Source organism: Caretta caretta, chromosome 19, assembly GCF_965140235.1.
Source record: "Caretta caretta isolate rCarCar2 chromosome 19, rCarCar1.hap1, whole genome shotgun sequence".
In the NCBI taxonomy this organism is placed as follows: domain Eukaryota; kingdom Metazoa; phylum Chordata; order Testudines; family Cheloniidae; genus Caretta; species Caretta caretta.
In genome coordinates this window covers 10776210-10799517 of record NC_134224.1, presented here as the reverse complement: position 1 = coordinate 10799517, position 23308 = coordinate 10776210, and the positions used below count along the sequence as shown (strand labels likewise).

Here is a 23308-nt window from a genome sequence, read left to right as displayed (position 1 = left end):
GCAGCCCCTGTCTGCAAAGGGAAAATGAAAGCAGGTTCTTCCCACCCTGGGTGGGGGTCTTGGGGCAGGCTGTGGGCCCAGCTGCTTGGAGCCCTGTCCCACCTCAGCCCAGGCTGGCATCCCCAAGGAGGCAGTGCTCCCCTCGGCCTGTCTGAATCCAGCTCATCCAGCAGCCCCTGCGCGGGGGGGGGGCAGAAGGTAGCGGTGAGCCCCTCCTGGCCCACCCACGCCAGCAGCATCAGCCGAAAGCACCAGCCAGGTGGGCACAGATCTTCTCCCAGCCCCGCGGCTTGCCCCGTGGGGTTTATTTTCTGTACAGTCACACAGGGAGAGGCCGGGTCTGTGCCCCGGCAGCTCGGTTCCTCTCTGGCCAATACGTCCAGGCCCGGCAATTCCCAGCCGGGGGGCAGCTGCCTGCTGGTGCGATGGGCTCACCATCCCCCTGAAGCAGGGGCCGGGTGAGGCGTTCAGAGCCAGCACCGGTGCGAGGGGCTAAGTCCGAGGGGTGAGGTTCGTCCGCAGGGGCAGCAGGGCTTCTATCCACTGGCGGGGCTCTGCCAGCAGGCTCTCCCAGACCTGCCGCTCCTCCTCCGTGGAGTCCATCCACGCCACCGGGAGCCCGTAGCTGCTTCCTGCGTAACGACAAAGCGGCACCCTCAGCGGCTGGGCACAGGAGGGTCTGAGCCCACCGTAGCCCCTGTTGCGGGGCAGGGTCTCTCCCACCCTCCAGCAGGCCCTGCCCTAGGGCGCCGGCGGCCAGCCCCCCCTCCATCCTCTCTGTATCCGCCCACGGTCCCCTTCCGCAGGGCAGGTCTAGGCCAAGCTGTGACTGCCTGGGCAGAGAGTCCTAACCCCTGCCTTGGATGCAGAAACAGCCTGGCGTTGTGCGCCCCCAGCAGAGGAATCGAGTCGAACGGACCGAGGGCACGGCCTAGGCCTAGGGCTGCTGTTCGGGAAATCCCAGAGATGATGGAAGTGCGAGGAGGGGGGTTAGGGAAGCAGCAGGGGCTGGCGCTCTGGGGCAGCCTCAGGGGCAGGGGTGCCACTCGCCACCCCGGGAACGAACACACCGTAGGGCAGAGGTGCCCATGCCAGTGTGGCCTAACCCGGCCCCCTGCAGGCGCCACCCTTCCCTGGCACGCAGGACCCGCCCGCCTGCCCCACTCCATGGCCAGGAATACCCCTTGCGTGGCATCACCCGCCGGGCGCTTGCTCACCTGTGCCCAGGCTGAGCCGGATGCCGCCCAGCTGCTGCTTGGAGAAGGTCTCGTGCTCCCAGACGGTGAACTCGGCGCAGGCCTCGCTCAGGTCCTTGGCCTGGAACCCGTCGTACACCATGGTGTGGTTGAACACGGGGCTCAGGCTCCGCTTCACCACCCGCGTCTTCTGGCAGCTCGTCCTGCTGTCGTCGGGCAGGACGTAGCTGGAGGGGGAAGCGCAGCCTGAGGGGGGAGCCCAGGGCACGGGGCCGTGACCGGGCACGAGGGGGCTGCCGGGTGGTTCCCCTGCACAAGAGCCCGGGGCATGGGGGTGCAGGAAGAAAGCGGGTCCCCTGCTGCTCTGGCCTGTGAACTGCTGAGGCCAGGGGAGAAGGGGGGGGCTCAGAGGTGGGGGGGGGGATGGTGTTAGTGGAGGGGTAGAGGCCCCATGCTCCTGTCCCACAATCTCTGCAGCAGCGAGCCTGGCACCACCCTGAGCCCAACTGCAGTGTGGCATGGCTACCGGGCACCCCACACCTCCAGCCTGTCTCCCCCCGCTCCAGCCCTGCCTGCCCCCCCCATGGCCGCAGGGCCCCCCCCCCCCTTACCACTGAATGAAGGAGTCTAGGGTGCCGCTCCGGCTGGGAATGAGGCTCTGAGCTGCCTTCACCCAGATGTGCAGCTCCCCCGTGGGAGGGAGCCCAGCCCCTAGAAGAGAGGTGAAAGCACAGTGATGGGGGGGCAAGGACCCGTGTAAAGGGGGCGGGGGCCACAGCACTTCTCTGGGGTCAGGGCAAGGAGAGCAAGGTCCTCTGGGGGGAGGGGTGAGAACCAGCTATCCTGGCGTGGGGGGAGAGCCAGCTACACTAGTCTGGGGCCAGGGTGGGGGAGATGACCGCTACTCTGGCCCTGGGCCTGTGGGGGGAGATCCAGCTCCTCCAGCTGGTGTGGGGGAAGGCAGCTCCCTGGCAGGGCGAGGGGGAGGTCAGCTCCTCCGGTTGTGGGGTGGCACAGAAAGTGCCCCTCCAAAAGTGGCCACATTTTTATTCCTGTGCATGCCCCTGGGGAGGTGAGGGGGGCACCTGGGCGCGGCATCTGCCCTGCCCCAGGGACAGTCCCATTCCTACCTAGCTGCCTACCACTGCAGGGCTGAGTAATCCCCAGCTCAGGGTGGGAGCCGGGCTCCCGCTCAGGGCTGGGCCCAGTAAATAGAGAGGGACCCGGTAGTCACTGGGTTCACAGATCCTACAGCTCGGGGGCGGGGGGGCGCGCTAGCCTGAGGTCCGTGCAGGCGAGGGACATGCCCAGTCTCACCTTCAGTACCAGCGGGGATGAACTTTAGTGCGAAGAGCAGCTTGCCCCTGCTGCCGAGAAGGTCAGGCAAGACCCGCATCTGATGGGGAAGGAGCAGAAGCAGAGTTGGCAGGAGAGGCCTATGGCTGAGAGCCGCAAGATCAGCTGGGGAGGGGGGACACGTGCAACCGGGAAAGACATGGGGCAGCGCCTGTTCTCTGGTCCCGGGGACGGGGTGTGTGTCTTAAGTAAAGCACATCTGGCTTGGGCCCCAGCAAGGCTCCGGGGGCTCGGCAGGTCACACGGAGCGAGGGCAGTGGCGCTAACGGGGCAAAGGAGAATCCGGGGCCTGCTGGCCGTCCCTCACCCTGGGCTGCAGGTTGATCCACACCGGGCCCGTGTTGCTCCAGTCCCAGGAGCTGAGCTCGAGCTCGACCTCCCCCAGGAAGAGGTTACGCCCCAAGGAGTCGTGGTGCCAGACGGACAGGTTCAGGATCCGGCCCTGGAGCGCCAGCTGCTCGATCTTGTACTGCAGAGCGACGGCAGGAGAGAAGACGCTGGGAACAGTGGTGCCTAGTGGGCAGTGCTCAGGGGCAACCCGGCCCTACACTGCAGCACCCCCCACCCCACCTCCCCAGTGCTGAGTAGATGCCCTTTGGGGCAGGGGGGGAATGTACCCCTCCCCCCTGCTTCCCAGGCCAATGCTCAGCCCCCTGCAGTCCATGGAAGCTTCACTGCCCAAAGGACCCAGCCTCCAGCAGCTACTGGGGGGCCAGACCCCAACCCCTTCCTAAGAACAACCCCCCTTCCCCAGCCTCCACGGAGCCACACCTGCCCCCTGCACTGTCCTCCCCTCAGTGCCTCTTAGCCAGAGAGCAGCTCCTGGCCAAGCCCCTCTGGTTTCCCCAGGGGGCAGGGGAAGGGCCCATGCCCTGCCCCAGTCCCAGCCTCCACCCCCACCCTGCTTACCTTGAGGGTCTCGTTGAAGATGGGGTCCAGGCTCCGCTTTTTGACAGTTGTTTTGCGCTTGCTGTTGGATTTGTCTGGCAGGAGGTAGCTCTTGACATACCTGGAAGCCGGGGAGAGGGGGGCGCACGCTGACCCAGGGCTCCTGGGGGAGTGCGGGGGCACACACTGACCCAGGGCTCCCGGGGAGATGGGGGCAGACGCTGACCCAGGCTCCCGGATAGGCATGTACCAGTTCCGTCCCAGTGTAGCTCTGTCAGTTAGGGGCAGTTATCCTGGAGCAGCCCCTAATGTAGACGCAGGTATGCGGCTAACGGACAGCATACATCTCGTCCAGCTGGACTGCTCTGTGGGATCATTACACCGGTAGAACTGTGTCCAGACTACGGGTGTGGCCGTTTTCTCTGGCCCAGCACAGTTAATGGGGGATGAGGGGGGCGCCTTGGCATTTGTGGCTGGCCACTAGCAGTCTGGGCTGGTGGCTTTCTACAGATCTCATTTCACCCACCACTGACATGCAGCCACCTCTCTGCGGCAGCCAGGCAGCTGTTGAACAGTGCCCAGCGCAAGCTGCTAGGCCAGGACATGGAGGGGAATCCCTTTGAACACCTGAAACTGCAGGCGGGGGCGGGGGAGGAAGAGAGGGAGGCAGGACAGTGCCTGGCCAGGCTGTTACCTCTCACTCCCCAGGCCCGCTGCCCCCTCCCTGAGTCACTGGTCTGTGCAGCCCCAGAGACGCACTCCCTGCTGAATAGCTGGGTCCTGTAGCCTCAGCGCCCCTGAGCTGTGTGGGCTGCTCAGGCCTGAAGTAGGCTGGGGAAGCCCCAGAGCTAGGAGGGGTTTAAGCCCCCCCTCCAGCCAGGTCCGGGGGCAGGGCAGGCAGCCAGCCCTGATCGGTGTCTGGGGGTAGGGGTTGCAGGCAACAAAGGGAGGCTAGGGCAGAGCAAAGAATCAAGGAGTCCTGTTCCTGCGGGGAGCTCTCAGCCTAAGGCCACCTGGTTTCTCAGCTTGGGGGCAGGGAGGGGTTCCCCCAGGGGCAGGACCGCCTGGACAGGGCACTCTGACCAACAGGGGCTGTTTGGCTGCCCAGCGCCATGGTGCAGTGGGGTTGGGGGGAAGGGCGGAAAGCCCCTATGACCGTGCCCTTGGTCTGGGTATTGGCAGGGCCATCTGAGCCTAAGCACGTCAGGACGGGAGGTCCGAGCCCAGCGGGCCCTGCCCCACCGCGGCACTCACGGGTCCGATCGCTGCTTCTTGGCCTCGGCCAGGTCCCGGCACTGGATGACCTGGATCTGCAGCTCCTTCTTCCTGGCCTCGTACTGCAGGGCAAACTGGATGCAGCCACGCACCTCCGCATTCCCCACATCACGGTCACTGTACAAGCTCATCATGCTGCCACTCAGCTGCAGGCGCGGGACGGGGGTCAGAGCGGGAGGGTCAGAATGGGGGAGGGGGGCAGGGAGGGACCCCCCCACAGGCAGAGCGCAATTGGAGACAGGAGGAGAAACGCAGAGGGGTGCCCAAGCTGGGACCACGTTAATGGCCCCTTGAAACACAGCAAAATCCTGCATCATGTGATGGGGACATGGCCTTAAAATCCCCCTGCCACAGAGCCCGAAGGGCTAAGTGCTGAGCCCACTCCTGACCTACCAGCTGCAGCGACCCTTGCATGGCCAAGGGACTATCAAATGGACAAGCAGAGGCCCTGGCATACACCTCAGTAGGCTTCAGAGTACTCAGAGGGCCAGTACTCATCCGTCCTGCTCCAGCTGCCAACCAATGACTGGTCGGCAACAGCTCTCCACCCAACCCTCTGCCCCAGTTGCCAACAGCCTTCCACTCCAGCCCACCCCTGGTTTTTGTCCCCAGCCCTGGCCCATACCGTGGACGAGCTGAGGCTGGATACAGAGGAGCTCATCAGTTTGTTCACGGGGTCCACGCTGTTGCTCTTTGGGGGTGACCCGGCACTGGCTTCCTGGCCGTTTTGAAAGGCCCCGTTACTCTGGGGAACACAAAGCAAACCGGCCCCGAGGGAGCCGTGAGCCGGACATGCGCCTCCCCACACAGCCCCAACCCAGGGACCAGGGCCAAGACAGAGCGATGGCCCGGCCTCCCGACTCCCACACTGCTCCGCGCTGGCCGTTTCAGCAGCCCACGTGCGTGCCGAGCAGGGGCCACCTGGGCATTCCTGACCCCCGGGGAGAGGGGCCTTCTTGACCCAGCCCGTGCCTGTAGCAGTAGGGCCAAGAGCTGGGTCACCGCAGGGCCGGTTCTTGTTTGGAGCGACACTGAGCTCTTTGCCTGAACGGGCTGCAGAGCTCATGCCAGTACAGAGCCAGGCAGGTGTTTCACCCCTGTACCAACCAGCGTCTCCCTGTTTCACCGACGGGGTCGTGGGGCGGGGCAGCCGAAAGTGAAGAACAGCTGGCCGGCCTGGTTAGCGCGCGGTGTTTGTAGGGGAACCGGGCTGAGAGGTATGGGACATGGGGGAGATCAGGTGTCCCAGTGGCCGAAGTGAAACTTGTCACCTGAGACGAGGTGGGGGGGGTCTCCAGGGTAATTCACCCAACACCAAAAACAATGGACACCCCTGAAGCCGGCCGGAGTTGGACTGTCTGGCGTTAGAGCGACAAAAGAACCCCAAGGAAAGTCTCTGACTAGGGGACCCTGAGGGTAAGAGACAAGGGGCTGGAACTGCTACGAGACAAAGAACGAGCAAAAGTTGGGCTCCGTTATATATCCGTTATTCGATATACTCCTGTAAACACCTTCTCCGCCAGGACAGGACCTTGCTATGAAATCCAGACTCTAGCTTGCGTGTTCATTTTCCTTTGACCTGTAACCTTGTGCTTCTCAACCCCGAGACCTGTGTTTCTTTGACGCTGACGCTCCACTACAGAAGCACCAGTTTGGGTTTGTGCTAGACCCGGCCAAGTGCCTTGTGCAAAGGAGAGCATTGAACTCTGTGAACTGGGGTGCCCGGCGTTCCTGGAGGCCGCAGATCGGGGTGCACTGTGGCTGTGCAGAAGACAAGGGAGCAGGAGGGATATATTGCCAGCCTGCACAGGGAGAGCCCAGAGCGGAGCACCGGTGGGCACAGACAGGGCTCCCTCTGGCTATAAGCAGGTGGTGATTCACCCCCGACATCTCAGATAGGCCCGAAAAGTGTCACACGCACCCCTGCACAGGAACAGATGCAGCATCCTACCGCCCGCCCCCCCCCCCCCCCCCCCCCCCCCAGTATGGCACAGGAACATCTGCAACTCACCCCCCCCAGCAGCCAGCCCCACAGGTTGTTGTATGAGCTAAGGAATCTCCTTCCTTAGATATTTTTAAGGCCAGGCTTGACAAAGCCCTGGCTGGGATGATTTAGTTGGGGATCGGTCCTGCTTTGAGCAGGGGGTTGGAGTAGATGACCTCCTGAGGTCCCTTCCAACCCTGATAGTCTATGATTCTGTGATGATGCATTTAAAATAACTGGTTTGAAGCCATTTTAAGCTGATTTAATGCTCTCTTGTGTGGGTGAGTGCTAGCCCGCTCTGCACCAATCAGCAAGTTGTTGTAGGACACCTGGCCCAGGTGTCCTACACCTGCCCCAGCTATGAGATGGGGAGAATATGTGGCAGGGACCCCAGCCATGACTGGCCCTGTCAGTAAGTGACGCAGGTGGTGATGGAGAGCCCAGATTGGGGGGTGAGGATTTCTGTACTGGGGTTTGTCTAGAACATAAAAAGCCCAGGGGCAGACCCAAGCACCTTCCTACCTGTCCTGTGACGAGGCTGTCCGGGGACGGATCAGTATCCACCTCTTCTTCCTCTGCATTCAATGGGTAGAACGGGTTGGTGCTCTCTGCGTTAACAAAGAGGAGGCGTTTGGGTTGGTCTGTGGGACACGAGGTCAGAATACCCTGGGGCCCGCAGCCCGCATGCGGGGCACCGGGCAGAGAGACCTACAAGACGGGAACCCTACAACATCCCATTTCCCCATGCAATTGCAACAGGCTGTAGGGACATTTACCTGGCTTGCCCTCAGCCTCCTGCTTGCTAGACTGACTTGTGTCCTCCTACAGAGACAAGAAAACTGGTTAAAGAAACAGGCCAACTCCACTTACATGGGCTCTTTGGGGAAATACATTCTTATCGGGCTGATCTGCATATGCAAATCACATTAATTACTATCCAAGATCTTCAGACTGTGATGTCGCAGAACTAGGAAGTTCACCAAGTAACAATGACAGCAGCAAAAAAGCAACACACACACACACACACACACACACACACCACTTCCAATATTATTTGTATATTCGAAACAGCTGCCTTGTAAATTTAAATCTGCAGACTGAGGAAGGTTTGCTCTGGAAGTGCAGTTTATACTCTTCAAAGCAGTGGTCCCCAAACTGTTCACGGTCGTGCCCCCCCCTCCCCCCGCCATCCTTGTCCACATACACACACACCCAACAGCCAGGGCCAGGCGTGGGGGCCGTAGCTTGGTGGGGAAGTGGGGCGGACAGGGTAAGGGGGCTGAGGCTGGGGTTGGCTCTGGGACCAGGAGCAGAGCCGTGGCCGGGCCAGGGTCTGGGGCCCAGGCTGGGGGCAGGGCTAGGCCTGGGGCTCCATCCCTGTGCCCCAGACTCTGGGAACCCTCCGATCCAGATCCGCATCTGAGCCCAGCTCTACTGCTCTCTGGGACTGGCTTCTATTTGATAAACTCCAAAGCCCGCTGGAACGCCTCCATGTATCAGATCACTGTCTTTCCCCACCCACTGCCTTTGGGAGCGGTGGGGAAGGAACCAAGGACATTCAGGGCAAAACCCCTTTCCCTGCAAATATAATGGAGACTGGCTAAGGAATGAGAGTCTGAAAAGGGCAAGTCAAGGCACATCCCGCCAGTAACAGTAACTCCAGCGGGTTGGACGTCTGTAGACATTTCTGAGCCTGCTTTTCTGGTTAAATGTGCAGCTTCATATGTTACTTCCACGCAGCCAGGCAGCCCGACTTTTGCTTTTCCCAGCCTCTTGCGATTGTAACCCGGCAGCCCCCACGTCACTGCTTCAGCATTTAACGCAAAACGAAGGCCCAGACGCCGACACATGGCCCCGGGCTGCCACCCTGCTGGTGAGCGCCTCACTAGACAAGGCCGGGTCTGCACCAGGGTGGGGGGCAGTAATTCCTGTGAGGACACCTCTAAATTGCCCACGTCACAAGACGCAACTGACCTGAGCCTCTATGGGATGGGGCAGCTGGTGAGCAGCCTCTTGGGGAAGCCTGCGAGAGGAGAAAATGATTAGTTTTCTGGACAAGTCTCCAGGCTACCAAGATGTCTGGCTTCCTCCTCCAGGAAGCGGGTGCACCGCCCTGCTCTTCATAGACCCTTCTTCCAAAAGTGGGGCAGCCTCCGGCTGGGGCTGTCCATCCGTCTCTCCCTGCCCCCATTCGCTGGCTTCCCACTTATTTATCTCCCCCTCTGTTTCTGCTTCTTTCCCGCATCCGCCCAGGTGTCTGTTTCAACCTCCCCCCGTCCGCCCCATCCATTTCTCCCTGTCCCCCTAATGGAAGGAAACAGCCAGCTTTACAGTCAGGGAGGATGCAAGCAGCAGCAGGCCCCTTGCTAACCCTCCTCCCAGCCGGCCAGTGGAGATTCTCCTTCACCCACAAAACCCTCCCTACACCCCACGAATGAGCCCCTTCCACACTCCTCTCCCCGGGGCCCGAGTCACCGCCTGCAGCCGCTCCCGCTCGCTACCAGCCTACCAAGGCTGCTCCCATCACGCACACAGCTAAAGGGTGCATGGCATCAGGAAACTGACACCCACAAATGCACACTCCTTCCCCTCACACAACTGGAAAGAGGCATGCAGATGCACACACCCACCCGCACACACACACACAATTCCTCCTCTCTCCACTTTGGGCCTCTAAGCCAAAAAGCTTCTCACCTGTTCTCAGCATCCGGCACATCAAACGTACCCTCCTCCTCGAATGCTGGCTCACTGATCACCTCCAGGTCCCCCAGGCTGGCACTGTGCTTCGGCCCCCGCTCACCTGCTCACAGGGATCATGGAAATCTAAAGGGACTGAAGCAACATCTCCCCCTCCCTGCACTGTCCCAGTGTCGGATTCCCGGCTCACTGAAATCGGGGCCTCTAGGGCACGACGTCCCCACGGGACAAAGCCGGGTCCCTCGCCAGCCTCTCGGCAAGCTGCAGCCACTAGATGGGGACAGCCCCACACCAGGGCAGGCTGGCACACAACTGGATGCAGCTGTGAGAGTCAGGACACCTCTGCCAGGCTAGCCTGGCAGAGGCTCATGGACATCCAGGCAGCTGACCCTGGGATTTCGGGCTGGGCAGCTCACCATTGGTCAGATGCAGACGACTTTCTCTGATCCTGGGCGGGCAGGGCCTCCCCCCGTTTTCAGAATTGCAGCAAGGGCGTGCAACACATGATGGGATTGCCACGAGGCTCCCTGAGGATTTGACCAGCATGCACCAGCTTAGGCAGCGTTCAGTGCTGGGTCCCTCTCCTCCATCAGGCACCCAGCAGAAGCTCCCCTGAGATCCCAGAGGCCAGACCCTCTCCCAGCTCTTACCTTTGGGTTTCTTCTTCCTGCGGATGGAGGCCCGAACGAGATCAGAACCAAAGTGATTGTGCCGGTGGCACTTGGAGCGGACATCGCAGAACCAGTCCCCCGTCAGGATCTTCAGCTGGGTGGGATCAGAAACGGACTCGCGCAGTTTGCTGGGGGCGAGGAGAGGGGGAATGTTTGAGCCACTTCCCGGAAACATACTCGTCCCATCACAGCACCCGGGAGGGACTAGCAACCACAGCCCACTGCTGGTGTCCGCCTGCTTCAGATCAGCAGCTGGGCTTCCATTTCCCCCCCACCGTCTGTTCTACCCATCCGCTGTTGGCCAGGAGACATGATCAGTACTCAACGAGGGCTGAACCCCCCCCACAAACACATCAGCTGCCCATGGCCAGCCCCAGCCTCTCCCCCAAGGTCCCACCTGGCCAGCCAACACGCCCCGTAGGCGAACGGTGCAAACTTCCAGTGGGGGATCAGGCCACAGAGTCTGAGCAGCTTAAAGAAACTCGGTAAAAGCAAATCCTTCTGCTTTGCTAAAGCCTTTCCATGGTAAGAATGACACGCCCAGCACCGGCACCCGCTTCTATCCCCTGCACCCCAAACCTCAATGCTTATCCCCCTGTACCCCAATGCTGATCCCCCTGCACCCCGACGCTGATCCCCTCTCTGCCCTAAACCCTGACACTGACAACCCTGCAGCCCAAAGGTGATCCCCTATACTCCAATGCTTATCACCCTGCTTCCTAATGCTGGTACCCCCATACCCCAAAGCTGATCTCCCTCAACCCCAACACTGGCAACCCCCTGTACCCCAAACCCCAATGCAGATCCCCTGCACCCCAACCCTGATGCCTCCTGTACCCCAAACCCCAATGCTGATCCCCTGCACTCCAATGTTGGCACCCTCCATACCCCAAACCCCAATGCTGATCTCCCTGCACCCCAATGCTGGCACCACCCGTACCCTAAACCCCAATGTTGATCCCCCTGCACCCCAATGTTGATCCCCTCTCTGCCCTGCACCCCAATGCTGGTACTCCCTGTACCCCAAACCCCAATGCTGATCCCCAAACCCCAATGCTGATCCCCCTGCACCCCAACGCAGATCCCCTCTCTGCCCCAGACCCTGACACTGACACCCCTGCAGCCCAAAGATGATCCCCCTATACTCCAATGCTTATCACCCTGCATCCTAATGCTGGTACCCCCATACCCCAAACCCCAATGCTGATCTCCCTCAACCCCAACACTGGCAACGCCCTGTACCCCAAACCCCAATGCAGATCCCCTGCACCCCAAACCTGATGCCTCCTGTGTCCCAAACCCCAATGCTCACCCTCCTGTGCCCCAAACCATGATGCTGACTCTGCTGTACCCCAAACCATGACACTGATCGCCCTGCACCCCAAACCGACACCCCGTGCACCCCAAACCCCTACTACCAAACAACAAAACCCAGAAAATTAATCTTAAAAAGCCAAACTAACAATCCTCCCTCAAGCAGAGTTTTTAACCTGTAGAGAGAGGAGAGTCAGAGTCTCCAGGAAATCCACTAGGGACTTCTATGCCATGGATTTTACGTGCTCAGACACCAAGGTGACGGGCAGCAGGATAAAATCTTAAGATCACACACCCCTGTCTACACTCGGGCTCCGACCATCGATGGGAACCAGATGTCTTTTGAAAGACGTGTTCCCTGATCCCAGCGTGGACCGGGCAGTTGCAGGCTTAACGTGTGTTGGCTGGTCAAAGCAAATCCTAAAAATGAACCTTTGAACCTCATGAGGACGCAGCCAAGGTGCCCAGCGGGGCCGAGAATATGCACACGCGGTGATACGTGGCTCCTTCTCCCAGCGAGGGCAGAGCAAAGATACCGGCACAACCGTGCCTCCCCGCTGCAGAGAGAGGTGGGTCCTTACAGCCAGAGCGCCAGCTTGGTGCAAAATCCGAGCGGCACCAAGGGGCTGTAGATTTTACCTCCGTGGAGCTAGCTGAGGTTAATCCCAGGTGGGGGGGTCTAGTGTTGCCGTTGACTTGGGAGGCAATGTGGCCGAATGGATAGAGCACCAGACTGGATTTAGCAGACCTGGGTGCTATTCCTGGCTCTGCTGCCGGGTGGCTGTGGGCAAATCACGGCACCGCTCCGTGCCTCGGTTTCCCCATCTCTACAAAGGGGGATATTGATGCTGATGTGCTTTGTAAATGGCTTTCAGCTCTGCTGATGAGAGCCAGGTATTACTATTTGACACACCAACTCAGTGGTTTGAGCATTGGCCTGCTAATCTCAGGGTTGTGAGTTCAATCCTTGAGGGGGCCATTTAGGGATCTGGGGCAACTATGGGGGATTGGTCCTGCTTTGAGCAGGGGGTTGGACTAGATGACCTCCTGAGGTCCCTTCCAACCCTGATATTCTATGATCTATGATCTATGACCAAGGTAAAGACCTCCTGTGCGTTGGGGCCCCAGGGACACAAGCAGGTTTATGTACAATCCCATCTTTCAGCCATGAGGACCTAGCGCTAACCCACCCGGCTCAACGGCTGTGTGGCCGCTCGGCTTCCCACTGGCTTGGCTCGAGCTTAAGTCAACCGGGGACCCATTTAAGCCAAAAAGAAATAAGCCGCTCAAACTGGAATGAAAGCCTCCCCGTGGGGGCCTGCCCCAGCTGAACTAACCCACCGCAGATCGTGTGCAGACCAGGCGTGCACCCGACAGCATCTCCTGGGCTCACCTGATGCGTCCTTCCTCCAGCACCCTGAGCCGCGAGTCCCTGCTCAGCACCTCCACAATAGCCTCGTGCTCTTCTTCCGTCAAGAAGCTCAGATCCAGCAGCGCATCTGTGTCTATGTCCTGGGCCATGGTGAGGCTGGCTGTGCCCGGGGAACAGGACTGGTACTGCCTGGGGCAGAGCCACGCCTCTCCCGCGGGGCTCTCCTCCCAACGCACAGCAAGCCCAGGAACAAGCCGCGAGGTCAGCCCTGGCCCCTCAGTCCCAGGTGCCTTCACCCCGTCACTGCCCGCCGCAGAACCAGGGGGATGACGGGCAGCTGTCCGCTAGAGCCATTCTGCCACTTTGCCAGGGCCCAAAGGTAGCAAGGCGCGCCCAACGCGGGGGCGGGGAAGCACGTGGCAGCCCTCAGCTCTGGTCCGCACCGCTCCGTGGGCCCATCAGCAGGGCACGCTCCATCTCGACCGCCTGCGGAGACAAAGCCAAAAGAGGTGAGGACCACCCCAGATCCCCTCTTAATGCAGGAGCCTGCGGGGAAGGAAGGGGCCTGGGGACCGGCCACCACCTCCCGAACGGGTCTCGGCTTCTGAGGGACCCTGGCAGCAGAACCGGGCAAACCCAGAAGTCAGACACGCTCAGTCCGGGTCTCCCATGCGCCCATGGCTGGGGTGTGCGTGTGCTAACTCCCACGGCCAGCTAACGCCATTCTCCTTTCGCTCGGCTGCCAGCAGCCTGGGAGGGGAAGCTGGAGCTGCAGGGTGTGTCTAGGGCCTCTGGCTCAGGTACAGAGCCTGGCGTCCCTGCCCCCAGCCATTGCTCATCTGCAGCGTCACCCTTGCCCACGACCCCGCACACGGCCCCCATCTCCCCTCCACTAAACGAGTCTCCAGGAGCCCCCGCTGGCGGCAGGTCCATAACAACGTGTTGGTCTCGCTGCCAATCAGTAACCCCCCCCTCCCACCCCGCAGAACGCCTTGCTAGCCAGGAAAGCGAGGCGCGAGTTGCTCAGTCAGTCAGCCCACAGGAGGTCCCGGGCCCCCGGCCTGGGCTCAGAATGCCCGAGCATCTGTGGCCCAGCCCTCAGACACCAGGGACGCCCCTAGCAAGGGCTCGCCGGGCACGTTGTGGCCACTCGAAGCCAGGTACACCCTGACCTTTGCCAGGCTCACCCTGCACGAGCCCGGCCCTGGGGGGCAGAAGGGCACGTCCGGCCTGGCCTTCTGAACCCCTGCAGGCGGATGGCTCCCTCCTGGGGATGGAAGAGCCTCTGTTAGCGACGTAACCGGCACCTGCAGGGCAGATCTGCCAGCAACAGAGGCCTTCCTCCTCCGCCTCCACCCCACCCACACAAACCAGCAACTTCAACTGCCTGCAGCAAACGCTCCAGCCAGACATCCGGGTGTCGTAACCGCCCAGCTCTGCTGCCACCCCGCAGGAGGCAACGGGGCAGGCGAATCGGCCGCAAGGGGGAAAGCGCAGTCAGCCCAGCCCCAGCCTCGTCCAGCAGGAGGCGCTGTGGGGAACGGGATCGAGGCGCTGGCTCCCAGATAGTTCGGGAGTCTGGCAAAGCAAGAGCTCAGCAGCCCCTGGTCTCCGAGTGGGGATGGACTGTCCAGCCGTCTGCGGCTACAACGGGGGCAGCCACCGAGCCAGATCTGAAGGAAGGACTAACAATAAAACGTCTGGAATTTCTCCATCCCCTTCCAGGCTAAGATCTCGCTGCACCTCAGCCATTGGTTAGCAGAGCCTCGCCGGGGTGGGTCTTATTGCAGAGGGGGAAACTGAGGCCCAGAACGGGGCAACAGTTTGCCCCAGAGCAGCAGTGGCGGAGCCAAGAACAGAATCTCGATCTCCTGGGTCACTCTGTCGCCTTAGCCGCACGGCAGCAGGATCCCCGCAGCGCTGTCCCCACTCAGCTTTCTCCAGACATTCGCAATACAGGGGATGCGACATGGTGCTGGGCTGGACTCAGGCCTGGAGGAAGGGGGTGCAATTCCCACCCTTGTCAGTAGGAGTCGCCCCAGCTTGCACCAGGGTTTTATGTGGCCCAAATGGTAAAACCAAGAATCAGCCCAAGAGTAGCACCCTGGAGCCCTGGCCAGCCACATGGGTGAGAGATCCCAGAGCCAGGCGACCCAGTCAGCCCACTCCTGGGTCCCCACTAAATCCACAAGCCAGATGCAGCACAGGAGCCCCTGTCCCTGCCTCTGGGCCAGCCCACTCAACAGTCAGGGGCCAGTCCCCCTCGCAGCCAGCTGTGTCTGTGTTTGCCCAGGGTGTTTGCTCAGAGCGAGCTCTGCCCGTGTAGAATCATAGAAACATAGAATCATAGAATAACAGAGTTGGAAGGGACCTCAGGAGGTCATCTAGTCCAACCGTCTGCCTAGAGCAGGACCAATCTCAACTAAATCATCCCAGCCAGGGCTTTGTCAAGCCTGACCTTAAAAACTTCTAAGGAAGGGGATTCCAGGGCTGCGCCCTGGGGGGTGATGGCCCGGAGAGTGCCAGTCATCCCCGGGGTTTTCCAGGGGGCAGCAGGAAGGGCAACCTTTCCTGGCGCATTAAAGCGCCTCGCTGTATCTTTAAGGGCTGGTGCATTCCCCGGTCGCATTGCAGCACAGCGGCACGACACCAGGGAGAGGGACTTTTCAAGGGCGCACGGTAGGGCTGGGGCTTCCCCCTTTGGGGGCCAGAGGGGCATTCAGTCCCCAAGACCACCCACGTAGGAGCTAGTTGGTGCCAGGTGCAATGGTGGTTTCTGGGATGGGGACAACTGGCCAGCAGGAACTGGACTGAGCCCCCCCAGACTCCTCTTACACAGAGCGCCAAGAGCCAAGCCCTGACTTTGGCCTATCTCCTGGGCTGCAGATGTGCTTGGCTGTTGCCACACAGCAAGCGACCTGCGCAGACCTGTCCCTGCAATTTGCGTTGAGAAAGAGCCTGCCATGACAGGATAGAGGGCGGTTGCAACAGAAGCAGCTTGTGGGGGCTAAGGGGCATCGCCCAGTCTGCTGAGTGCCAGGAAGCGGCGCGAAGAGGAAACGAGATTGCATGTCACACTGGGGCAGGAAAGGGGCAGCAACAGAGCCAGGCTCTGAATTTGCCCTTGCCTGCGGCCTGGCCTTTGCTCACCCCGCATGGCCTAGTGGACTGAGCATGAGACTAGGAGCCAGAAACCGTCCGAGTTCTTTCCCCCACTTGCCGCGTGACCCTTCCCCTCACTGGGCCCATCTAATCGAGGGCCACGGAGAATGGCCTCTGGCCGCCGGTGGGGCAGAGCTAAGCAGGGCTTCGGGGAGCCAGCCCGGGGGCCAGTCAGAGGGCTTGCTTGCTCCGAGGACTCCAGCTGGCTGACGGGATGCTGACCTGAGCTGCCAATCAGCGCCCCTGGTGTCTAGGGTTGTAATGCAATGTAAGCCTGGAACCCGGAGTGGAGGTGGAGGCCAGTAATGGGCAGGCGGCGTGAGGCCCATGGCAGGCCCACACGGGCATAGCGCAGACCAGGCAGGCGCCAGGTGTCCAGCTGCTGGTGGAAGGGTACCAGCTGCGCCGGGGCGGGGGTTGCACCCATCAGTCTGGGCTCTGTGCCTTCCCCAGTCCTGAGCAGCTGGGATTTAACGGGACAGCCAGCGGGGGAGGGAGATTGGGACCAATGCAGCGCCCCTCCCAGAAGGAAAACATTTGCAGAGTCAAAGGAGCAACCCTTGTCACGCAGCTCGCGCCGGGCCCGTGGCACCACCAGGGCATGGAAATGCTCCAGTTCCAGCACCAAGGCGAGCCCCCCCCCGACAACTTACTCTGGGCAAGGACAGTTCCCCCTCCTCCGGCCGCTGGGGGCTGGGCACTGAGCCAGTACCTAGGGAGGAGCAGGGCTGGGATCCAGCCAAACCAGGAATCCAGTGTGGGATTTGCCTTCCACTGGGCCCTGTGCCAGGCAGGGAGGTGCAGCCTGGGTTGTTCACCTGGCAGGGGCAGGACCAGGGAGCTGGCATTTCCCCCAGGAGCTGTGTGTGGCCCACCTGGGGGTGGGGAGCAGGGACCACTGGGCAGCCCCAGCATCGCCAGAGGGTCCCTGCAGCCCACTGCCAGCTGCCAGAGCTCTCCCTGCCCCCATGCCCCACCCTGCTTGCATGGGGGCGGGGCGGGGGGTGGACGAGGAAAGCAGGAAGCCAGTAGCAGGTCCCAGCCTGCCGCCCAAACCCCGTGCAGGCCTGGGCTGGATGGCACCGGGAAGCGGGCATGCCAGCTCCATCCTCCCTCCAGTGATGGGGCAGGAGCGGGGCAGGGGAGAGGCCCAACTCCCCCTCCAGCCCACTGCCAGGCCAGGGGTCCCCATGGCCAGACCTGAGGCCTCCCTCTCAGAGGGTCATGTCCCCCCAGCTCCAGGGCAGAGACCTGGCTTTGATTCCCCTGCCATGCCCACTGTCCTCTGGGGTTAGCCAGGAGCTGCCCCTCGGGAGTCCCTGCCAGCCCCCCAGGAGTGGGGGCATCTTTGCCTTGCTTTCACCGGAGCCCGTCACTGCCCCACCTCTGAGCACACCATAGGGACCTGGTGCCCGCGCTGCCCCCGGGACGAGCCCCAGGGTGGGCTGGGGGCCCTGGGCTCCATGGGCCTCTCCCAGCGGGGAGTCTCCCCTTCAGCTCTACACAGGTCCCTCCTGGGCCTTGGGGCGGCCCTGCTCCCACGGGGAATGGTCCATGGAGGCCCCCACAGAACGGGGGCCCGTCTCCACATCCCCTCAACACACAGCACGCAGCCCCTGCCCTCCCCTTGCACCCCCCCCCGGCCCCAGACTCACAAGCACCCCCTCTCCATGCCCTACCCCTCGCCCCTTGCCCTGTCCCTCCTCCCCATTGGTGGAAGCCCTGGACCTGAAGGATTCCCAGTTATATGGAGCCCCCGGGATCGAGTGACCCGGGAGCTGCAGTCCCATCGGTGCCGAGACAGAAGTCAGGGGAGAGGGTGGGTCCCCCCTGCATAGAGATCCTGGGACAGGTGAAAGCAAAGCCGACTGCAGAGGAGAAGAGTGGCTGACTCCTGGCCCAGCCCACTGCTCCACCTTTCGCCCTTCCAAGACAGAGAAGCTGGGGTCTCTGGGAAGAGACCGAACAAACCAAGGCCTTGCCTGCGCTCTCCGGCCGTCCGGGATTTCATGGCACATAGAAAGAGGATGGGGAGGCATGGGCCAGCGGGCTTGGCTGAGCCCTGCTCCCCCACCCCAGAGGTGGCTGCATTTCAGCAGCGAATGAAGCAGCTGGGGCCGGAGCCGGGGAGGCAGCACCTTCTGGAGGAGGTTCCCGCTGTCTTGTTAATTCCACGCAGCTCTCTGCCTCCATGGGCTGCAGGCTGATCTCCACCACGGGCAGCATCCTGTTTACTGCCTGCTGCAAATGAAGCCCACGCGCCTCTCCTCCAGAGCGGCCGCCCGCTGCACCAGGAATCAAAACAGAGGCTGAGGTCTGACCATCCCGCTAGAGACGCGCTCGCTGCGGCTCTGCGGCCGTGCCCGGCTGGGACGCTGGTGGGTGGCGTACACACACAGCGGGTCTGGGGGTGGGGGAAGCCAGCCCCGTTTGTTTATGAAAGCCGCTCAGTATAGCGCCCCAAATAAAATCGGCTGAACCAGGGAGCGCGGCTCTCCAGCAACACCCATGGACACCCGCGCCCTCGGCCCCGTCGCCAGGCGCAGACACCCGAAGCAAACCTGGCGCACGCCCCCCACCCCCCCGCCCCGCACCCGGCTCCAGGCAAACCCGCTCCCGTCCCTCCAGAGCACTGCACTGCGAGCTGAGACACAAACCGCACCCAGAGCACTTCCCAAGCTTGAACGACGCTCGGCCAGGCACCAGGCTCTCTGTGCTTCAGCACTGCAATGCGGCCACCTCTGGGGTGAAACGCGGCAGCTGTTTCACAGCACACCCCACCACTAGGTGCACAGAGATATGTACATCCCTGCTTTCCAGCCAGTTCTCTGGGTCTTTGTTTTCCACCCTGACCACTCGCCATCGCAGGAGTAGGACCGTGGTCTCCGATCCCAGCCAGAGGACAGCACCCACAGCATGGCAGCTACGCCACTCCTGCACAAATCCAGTCCCCACCGAAGTGGAGCCTTTGGGCCCAGTACGCCGAGCGCTCCCAACCCCCAGTGACTATGGATCCGCACCCCCCAACTAGACCCCAGCCCCTTTGCCCGGGAGAGCGGCACACCTCCTGCTGACGAGACCAGGGGCTGGGGCTCCAGGTAACCTGGTCCCCTGGCAGTACCACGGCCCGTGCTCCAGGCAGGAAGGAGGAAGATGGGGTGGGTACCCCTGCCATGCTGCAGAGAAGCGGGGCAATCCCTGGAGCTAGCTCCCCACCCCCCACCCCGCACACCACAGACTTCCCAAGAGACCAGCCAGGCATTCGTGTCTGAACAGGACCCAGGAGAGGAAATACCTGCCAGCTGGCACCGTGAGGTCAGCTCGAAGCACTGCCTCCCCATACCAACCAGCCACCCCACCGGGACCAGGGGCTCCTCCTCTGCAGGGAAGGGGTGAGGTCCAAGGCCTGCAGGGCATGCAGGAGGGGGTGGCTGCATCGTACTCCTGGAGGTTCAGACTCCCCAAACCCCGCCAATCTTGGCAACAGGTGGAGAGCGCAGGAGGTGCGTTACCTGTCCAGGTGGGTGCCTAGGCTGGAGGGAGGAGAAGGCGGCCAGGTGAGCTGGGGCCTCGCAGGGACCTCTCCAGGGGCCCTGAGCTTCCTCCGGAGGAGCAGAAGTTTGCTCTCTTCCGTCACCCCCACCCCTGCTGTGTTTGCAAAGCTACACAGCAGCCGACCTAAGGCTGAGTCAACCACAGAGGGGAGGAAACACCTACCCACAGAGCCGAGAGGAAACTCGGGCCTGGAGCAAGAGCCGCCCGCCGGACCGGACTGGGCGGTGTCAGACACGCGGGGGTGGCATAGCCGAAGAGCCCAGCCGCGCACACTGAGGAGTCTCCGCAACCCAGAGAGACCCGGCTGGACCAGGAGCTCATCAGGGCAGGGTCATGGTCCGCCAGCCAGCACGAGGGGGCCTGATCCTGATGGGGGAGCCCTGGGTGCCAGCACCATACAGAGACCCCCCCCCATCCCTTCCCTTCTGAATCGCTGCCCACCGTCCCTGCTGGGCCAGGCCCCGGGGGGTGCTCCCAGTAGCTGCCAGGGATAAATGGAGCTGAGCCTACATCCTGGCTGCCCCCAGATGAGGCACAGCTGACCACCCCACCAGGGAGCCATTGCCGTCCCAGCATGTGGGTGTGGGTGGGGGGTATCTATGAGCCAGCCTCGGCTCAGTGCCACAGGCCGCGCCCGCCGGGGTGTCACTCGCGTGAGTCGCCTCGACACGCAGCTGGCCACGGTGCCCCTGGCCCACTGCTCTCTCCCCCTCCGGCTACAGGGGGATGCAGCCCCACTGGTGTCTGCAGCCAGGTCCTTCGCCCCCTCGGCACACCCCGGGGCTGTCCGTGGTTGAGGGGTTCAGGAGGAGAGTTCTGCCCACCCTCAGCAGGTGGCTTTGGGGCCCTATCAGGAGCCGCAGAACTGAAGACTGTGGCTCCTGACTCACTGTTTAGAAGGCGAGTACCCCGAGTACCCGGTCCCATGGCAGGGGTCAGGATCCAGAATCCCCTAACCCCAGCGGTCAGCACCTCTCTTCAGGGCCAGATTAACTCTCCTGTGAGTCCAGGGCTATTCGATTTTGTGGGGCCCCTATCTGAGTGGGTGTGGGTTCTGGGTGGGAGTTTGGGTGTGGGAGGGGATGTGGGCTTTGGGTGGGAGTTTGGGTGCGGGAGAGGGTGCAGGCTCTAGGCTGCGGCAGGGGGCGGGGATGCAGGAGGGGGTCAAGGGGTCGGCCCTTACGTCAGGCGGCTCCCAAAACCAACCAGCACACCCCTCTGGCTCCTAGGAGGGGGAGTCAGGGGGGTCTCTGCAGCATGCCACTGCCCCCACAGCTGCTATTGGCAGCAGTTCCCAGCCAATGGGAGCTGCGGAGTCGGCACTCAGGCGGGAGCAGCACATGGAGACACACACACACCCCGCCCCCGGGGGCTGCAGGGACGTGCTGGACGCTTCCAGGAGCGGCGCGGAGCGAGGGCAGGCAGGGAGCCTGCCTTAGCCCCCCTGCACTGCCAGCAGCGGCCAGGGCCTCTGGACTCTTTTAAGTCGAACAGGCAATTGTCCCCTTTGCCCCCCATGTCAGCAGGCCCGTTGTGGGGCCCCCCTTAGCCTGAGATCCTCGGCTGCAGCCCCTAAAGCCCCTGCGTTAATCTGGCCCTGCCTCTCTCTCTCTAACGGATCCATTAACCGTCTCCAGCAATAGGTCTCCTGCTGGCTTCCACCAGACGTGAGGGGCAAGGACCAGTCTCACGGACAGCTCCTTGCTCCACACAGGGCTGCAGGACGCAGACTAGGGCCTGCTCAGATCCTGCCTCCTCCCCCTGGGTACCTGCCTCTCCCCGGCCCCGGCTCGCTGTCTGCCACTCGGCCAGGCTGCAGGGGCACAAAGCAGTTGGCACAAACCCACCCAACCCCGCCTAGGAAGGCCTCGCCCCTCGGGCATCGGGCTCCAGTCCTCTGTGGCCACAAGGGGGCACGCTTGAGCTCTTGTGAAGGCTCCAGCACCCGTGAGGCAGGAGCGCCCACCGGCCCGTCTGCACCTGAGAGTCTCCAGTCCCGCTGCCTCCCGCGGGGTCTCCTGCTCCATCAGCCGCCCTCCTGCTCTGGCGACTAGGGGAGATGCCAGACAGGGCCAGTGCATCCGGGGGCCCCTACCCAGGGGGCACCTCCACTTCTCAGCAGCCTCTGACAGGAAGGGGGGAATTTCACTGCTGTGGGGGGGGGTGAGAGGCCCCTTTTTGAAGGTTGCCGGGGGGCGCTGTGTGACCCCCCGGCCAGTCCAGCCTGCAGAACCCATCGTCCGTTCTGCAGTGCCCTCACAATGACAGATTTCACACACACACACAGTGTGAGCTTCCTCCCAGCAGTGCCCTGACAATATCACTCAGGACTCCAGCTGTGTGAGCTTCTCCCCCCCCCTCCCCCCACACTGCCCCCAAAATGCTACCGGGATGTTTTCCTGCTCGAGGTCACAGGAAATACCTCTCGGAACAAAAGCACCTCCCTCCCCAGTCCCGTCCTTTAAAAGAAAGACCAAGGGGATCCGGCTGCGTCAGAGCCCTCTGGGAGCTGTGCAGAATTCTCCTGGCAGTGCCAGCATGCAGGAATTTGGTGGTTCCCCCCAAAGCAGACGCTCCCCCGACCGGGCAAGTCGTTCTCTCGATTTACGTGGAGATCACTGGGGAAGAAGGAAGCAGCTGACGGTCCTTCTCAGCAGCCGGGCAGTCTGCTCCCAGTGACTAATGGCATCCAGACGCCCAGCACAGCTGGAAAACACCCCGGGGCTTGGGGTGAGGGAGTCTCTGCAAAGAGACTGGTGCCAGGGGCTCACTGCTGCCCTGTGGCAAGGCAGAGAGCTTGGCTGGGGAGGCCCAGGTGCTCCCCACCCCCTGGAAGACATCCAGAGCTTAGTTCTCAAGACTCACCGCTCGCTCTTTGCCACCAGGAAAGGGCTGCTGCTTCCCTCCAGAGCGCTCTGCTCCCCCCCCGACACCTTGGGACGCTCCTGGGGCACTGTCCCGTAAGGCCCCTCATTCTCCCCCCACTCCACACACCCACTTTTTATACCAGCAGTGTCTCAGTCAGGCCTCGAAAAGGGGAGTTTTGAAATTGTAGCAATATTTTCCGCCCCCCCGGTCTCCCAGCGCCTGACAGCATCTAACATCCTGCCCCTCCGACTGCTAATCCCAGTCCAGCCCAGCCCAGGCAATTACAGACGAAAGCCCGCCCTGTCTTGGCTAAGAAACAAGGTGTGCTCGGCCGCGGTAACATCCTAGTGTAGGCTGGATAGAGGTCATTTACATACCGGTTGTTGTTATGTCAAGGGGGAAGCCAACAGGTGTGGAAACTACCAGGCCTTGTCCGCACTAGGACGTCACCCTGTGTTAGCTCCCCGGGGGTGAAACCACACTTCTTCCCCCTAGGGCAGACACACCCCGAGAACCAGAGGGCTGAAAGAAATGCCACAAACACAGGGGTGTATCCACCCTCCACGGCAGCCGCTGTGAATGAGATCACAGGAGGGAGCCCAGGAGATGGGATTCTGGATTTCCGAGGGCACCAGAAGACGCATCATTTGGCCGTGGGCTGGAGGGAGGCTATGAAACCAGCAGTAGGACAGAGCGCGTTGGGGATAGTTGGGGCTTCTGCCTCCACCGCCCTCGGGAGCAGGCAGTGCCTGAGACACTTGGCCAGCGGCTGAGGAAAAGGATGGATCGATTCTGTCCAGAGGACGTGGCTACGCTCTGGCCACCCGCTCCTTAACATCCAGCAGCTGCCAACTCGACGGGGCGGTTGTTTGGAACATGGGAATGCAACGCAGGACTCCTGGGTTCCCTTCTGCAGCTGAGACCCCTTGTAACAAGTCTTAGAGCGGCACTTTCTAGAGGGGCCTAGCCC

General features: G+C 62.0%; 1 protein-coding gene across 3 annotated transcripts in view; it reads right to left on the bottom strand.

Annotated features, from left to right (window-relative positions):
- Positions 1-270: 270 nt before the first annotated feature.
- The window catches only part of SYTL1 (synaptotagmin like 1), a 35501-nt gene continuing 12463 nt past the window's right edge, over positions 271-23308 (bottom strand). The window contains exons 1-16 of one of the 3 annotated variants that reach the window (XM_075121231.1): positions 19428-19580; positions 18054-18200; positions 12775-13239; positions 10047-10195; positions 9394-9499; positions 8674-8722; positions 7476-7521; positions 7222-7307; positions 5341-5460; positions 4695-4861; positions 3462-3561; positions 2860-3021; positions 2514-2592; positions 1808-1907; positions 1218-1423; positions 271-632 (exon numbers count right to left, since the gene is read on the bottom strand). In XM_075121231.1, coding sequence (XP_074977332.1) covers positions 493-632; positions 1218-1423; positions 1808-1907; positions 2514-2592; positions 2860-3021; positions 3462-3561; positions 4695-4861; positions 5341-5460; positions 7222-7307; positions 7476-7521; positions 8674-8722; positions 9394-9499; positions 10047-10195; positions 12775-12902 — 1638 coding nt within the window. In that variant the 5' untranslated portion in view covers positions 12903-13239; positions 18054-18200; positions 19428-19580 and the 3' untranslated portion in view covers positions 271-492. Of the gene's footprint in view, positions 633-1217; positions 1424-1807; positions 1908-2513; positions 2593-2859; positions 3022-3461; positions 3562-4694; positions 4862-5340; positions 5461-7221; positions 7308-7475; positions 7522-8673; positions 8723-9393; positions 9500-10046; positions 10196-12774; positions 13240-18053; positions 18201-19427; positions 19581-23308 lie in introns of those variants that run through there. The other 2 variants (XM_048826065.2, XM_048826067.2) reach the window with 2 other exon arrangements.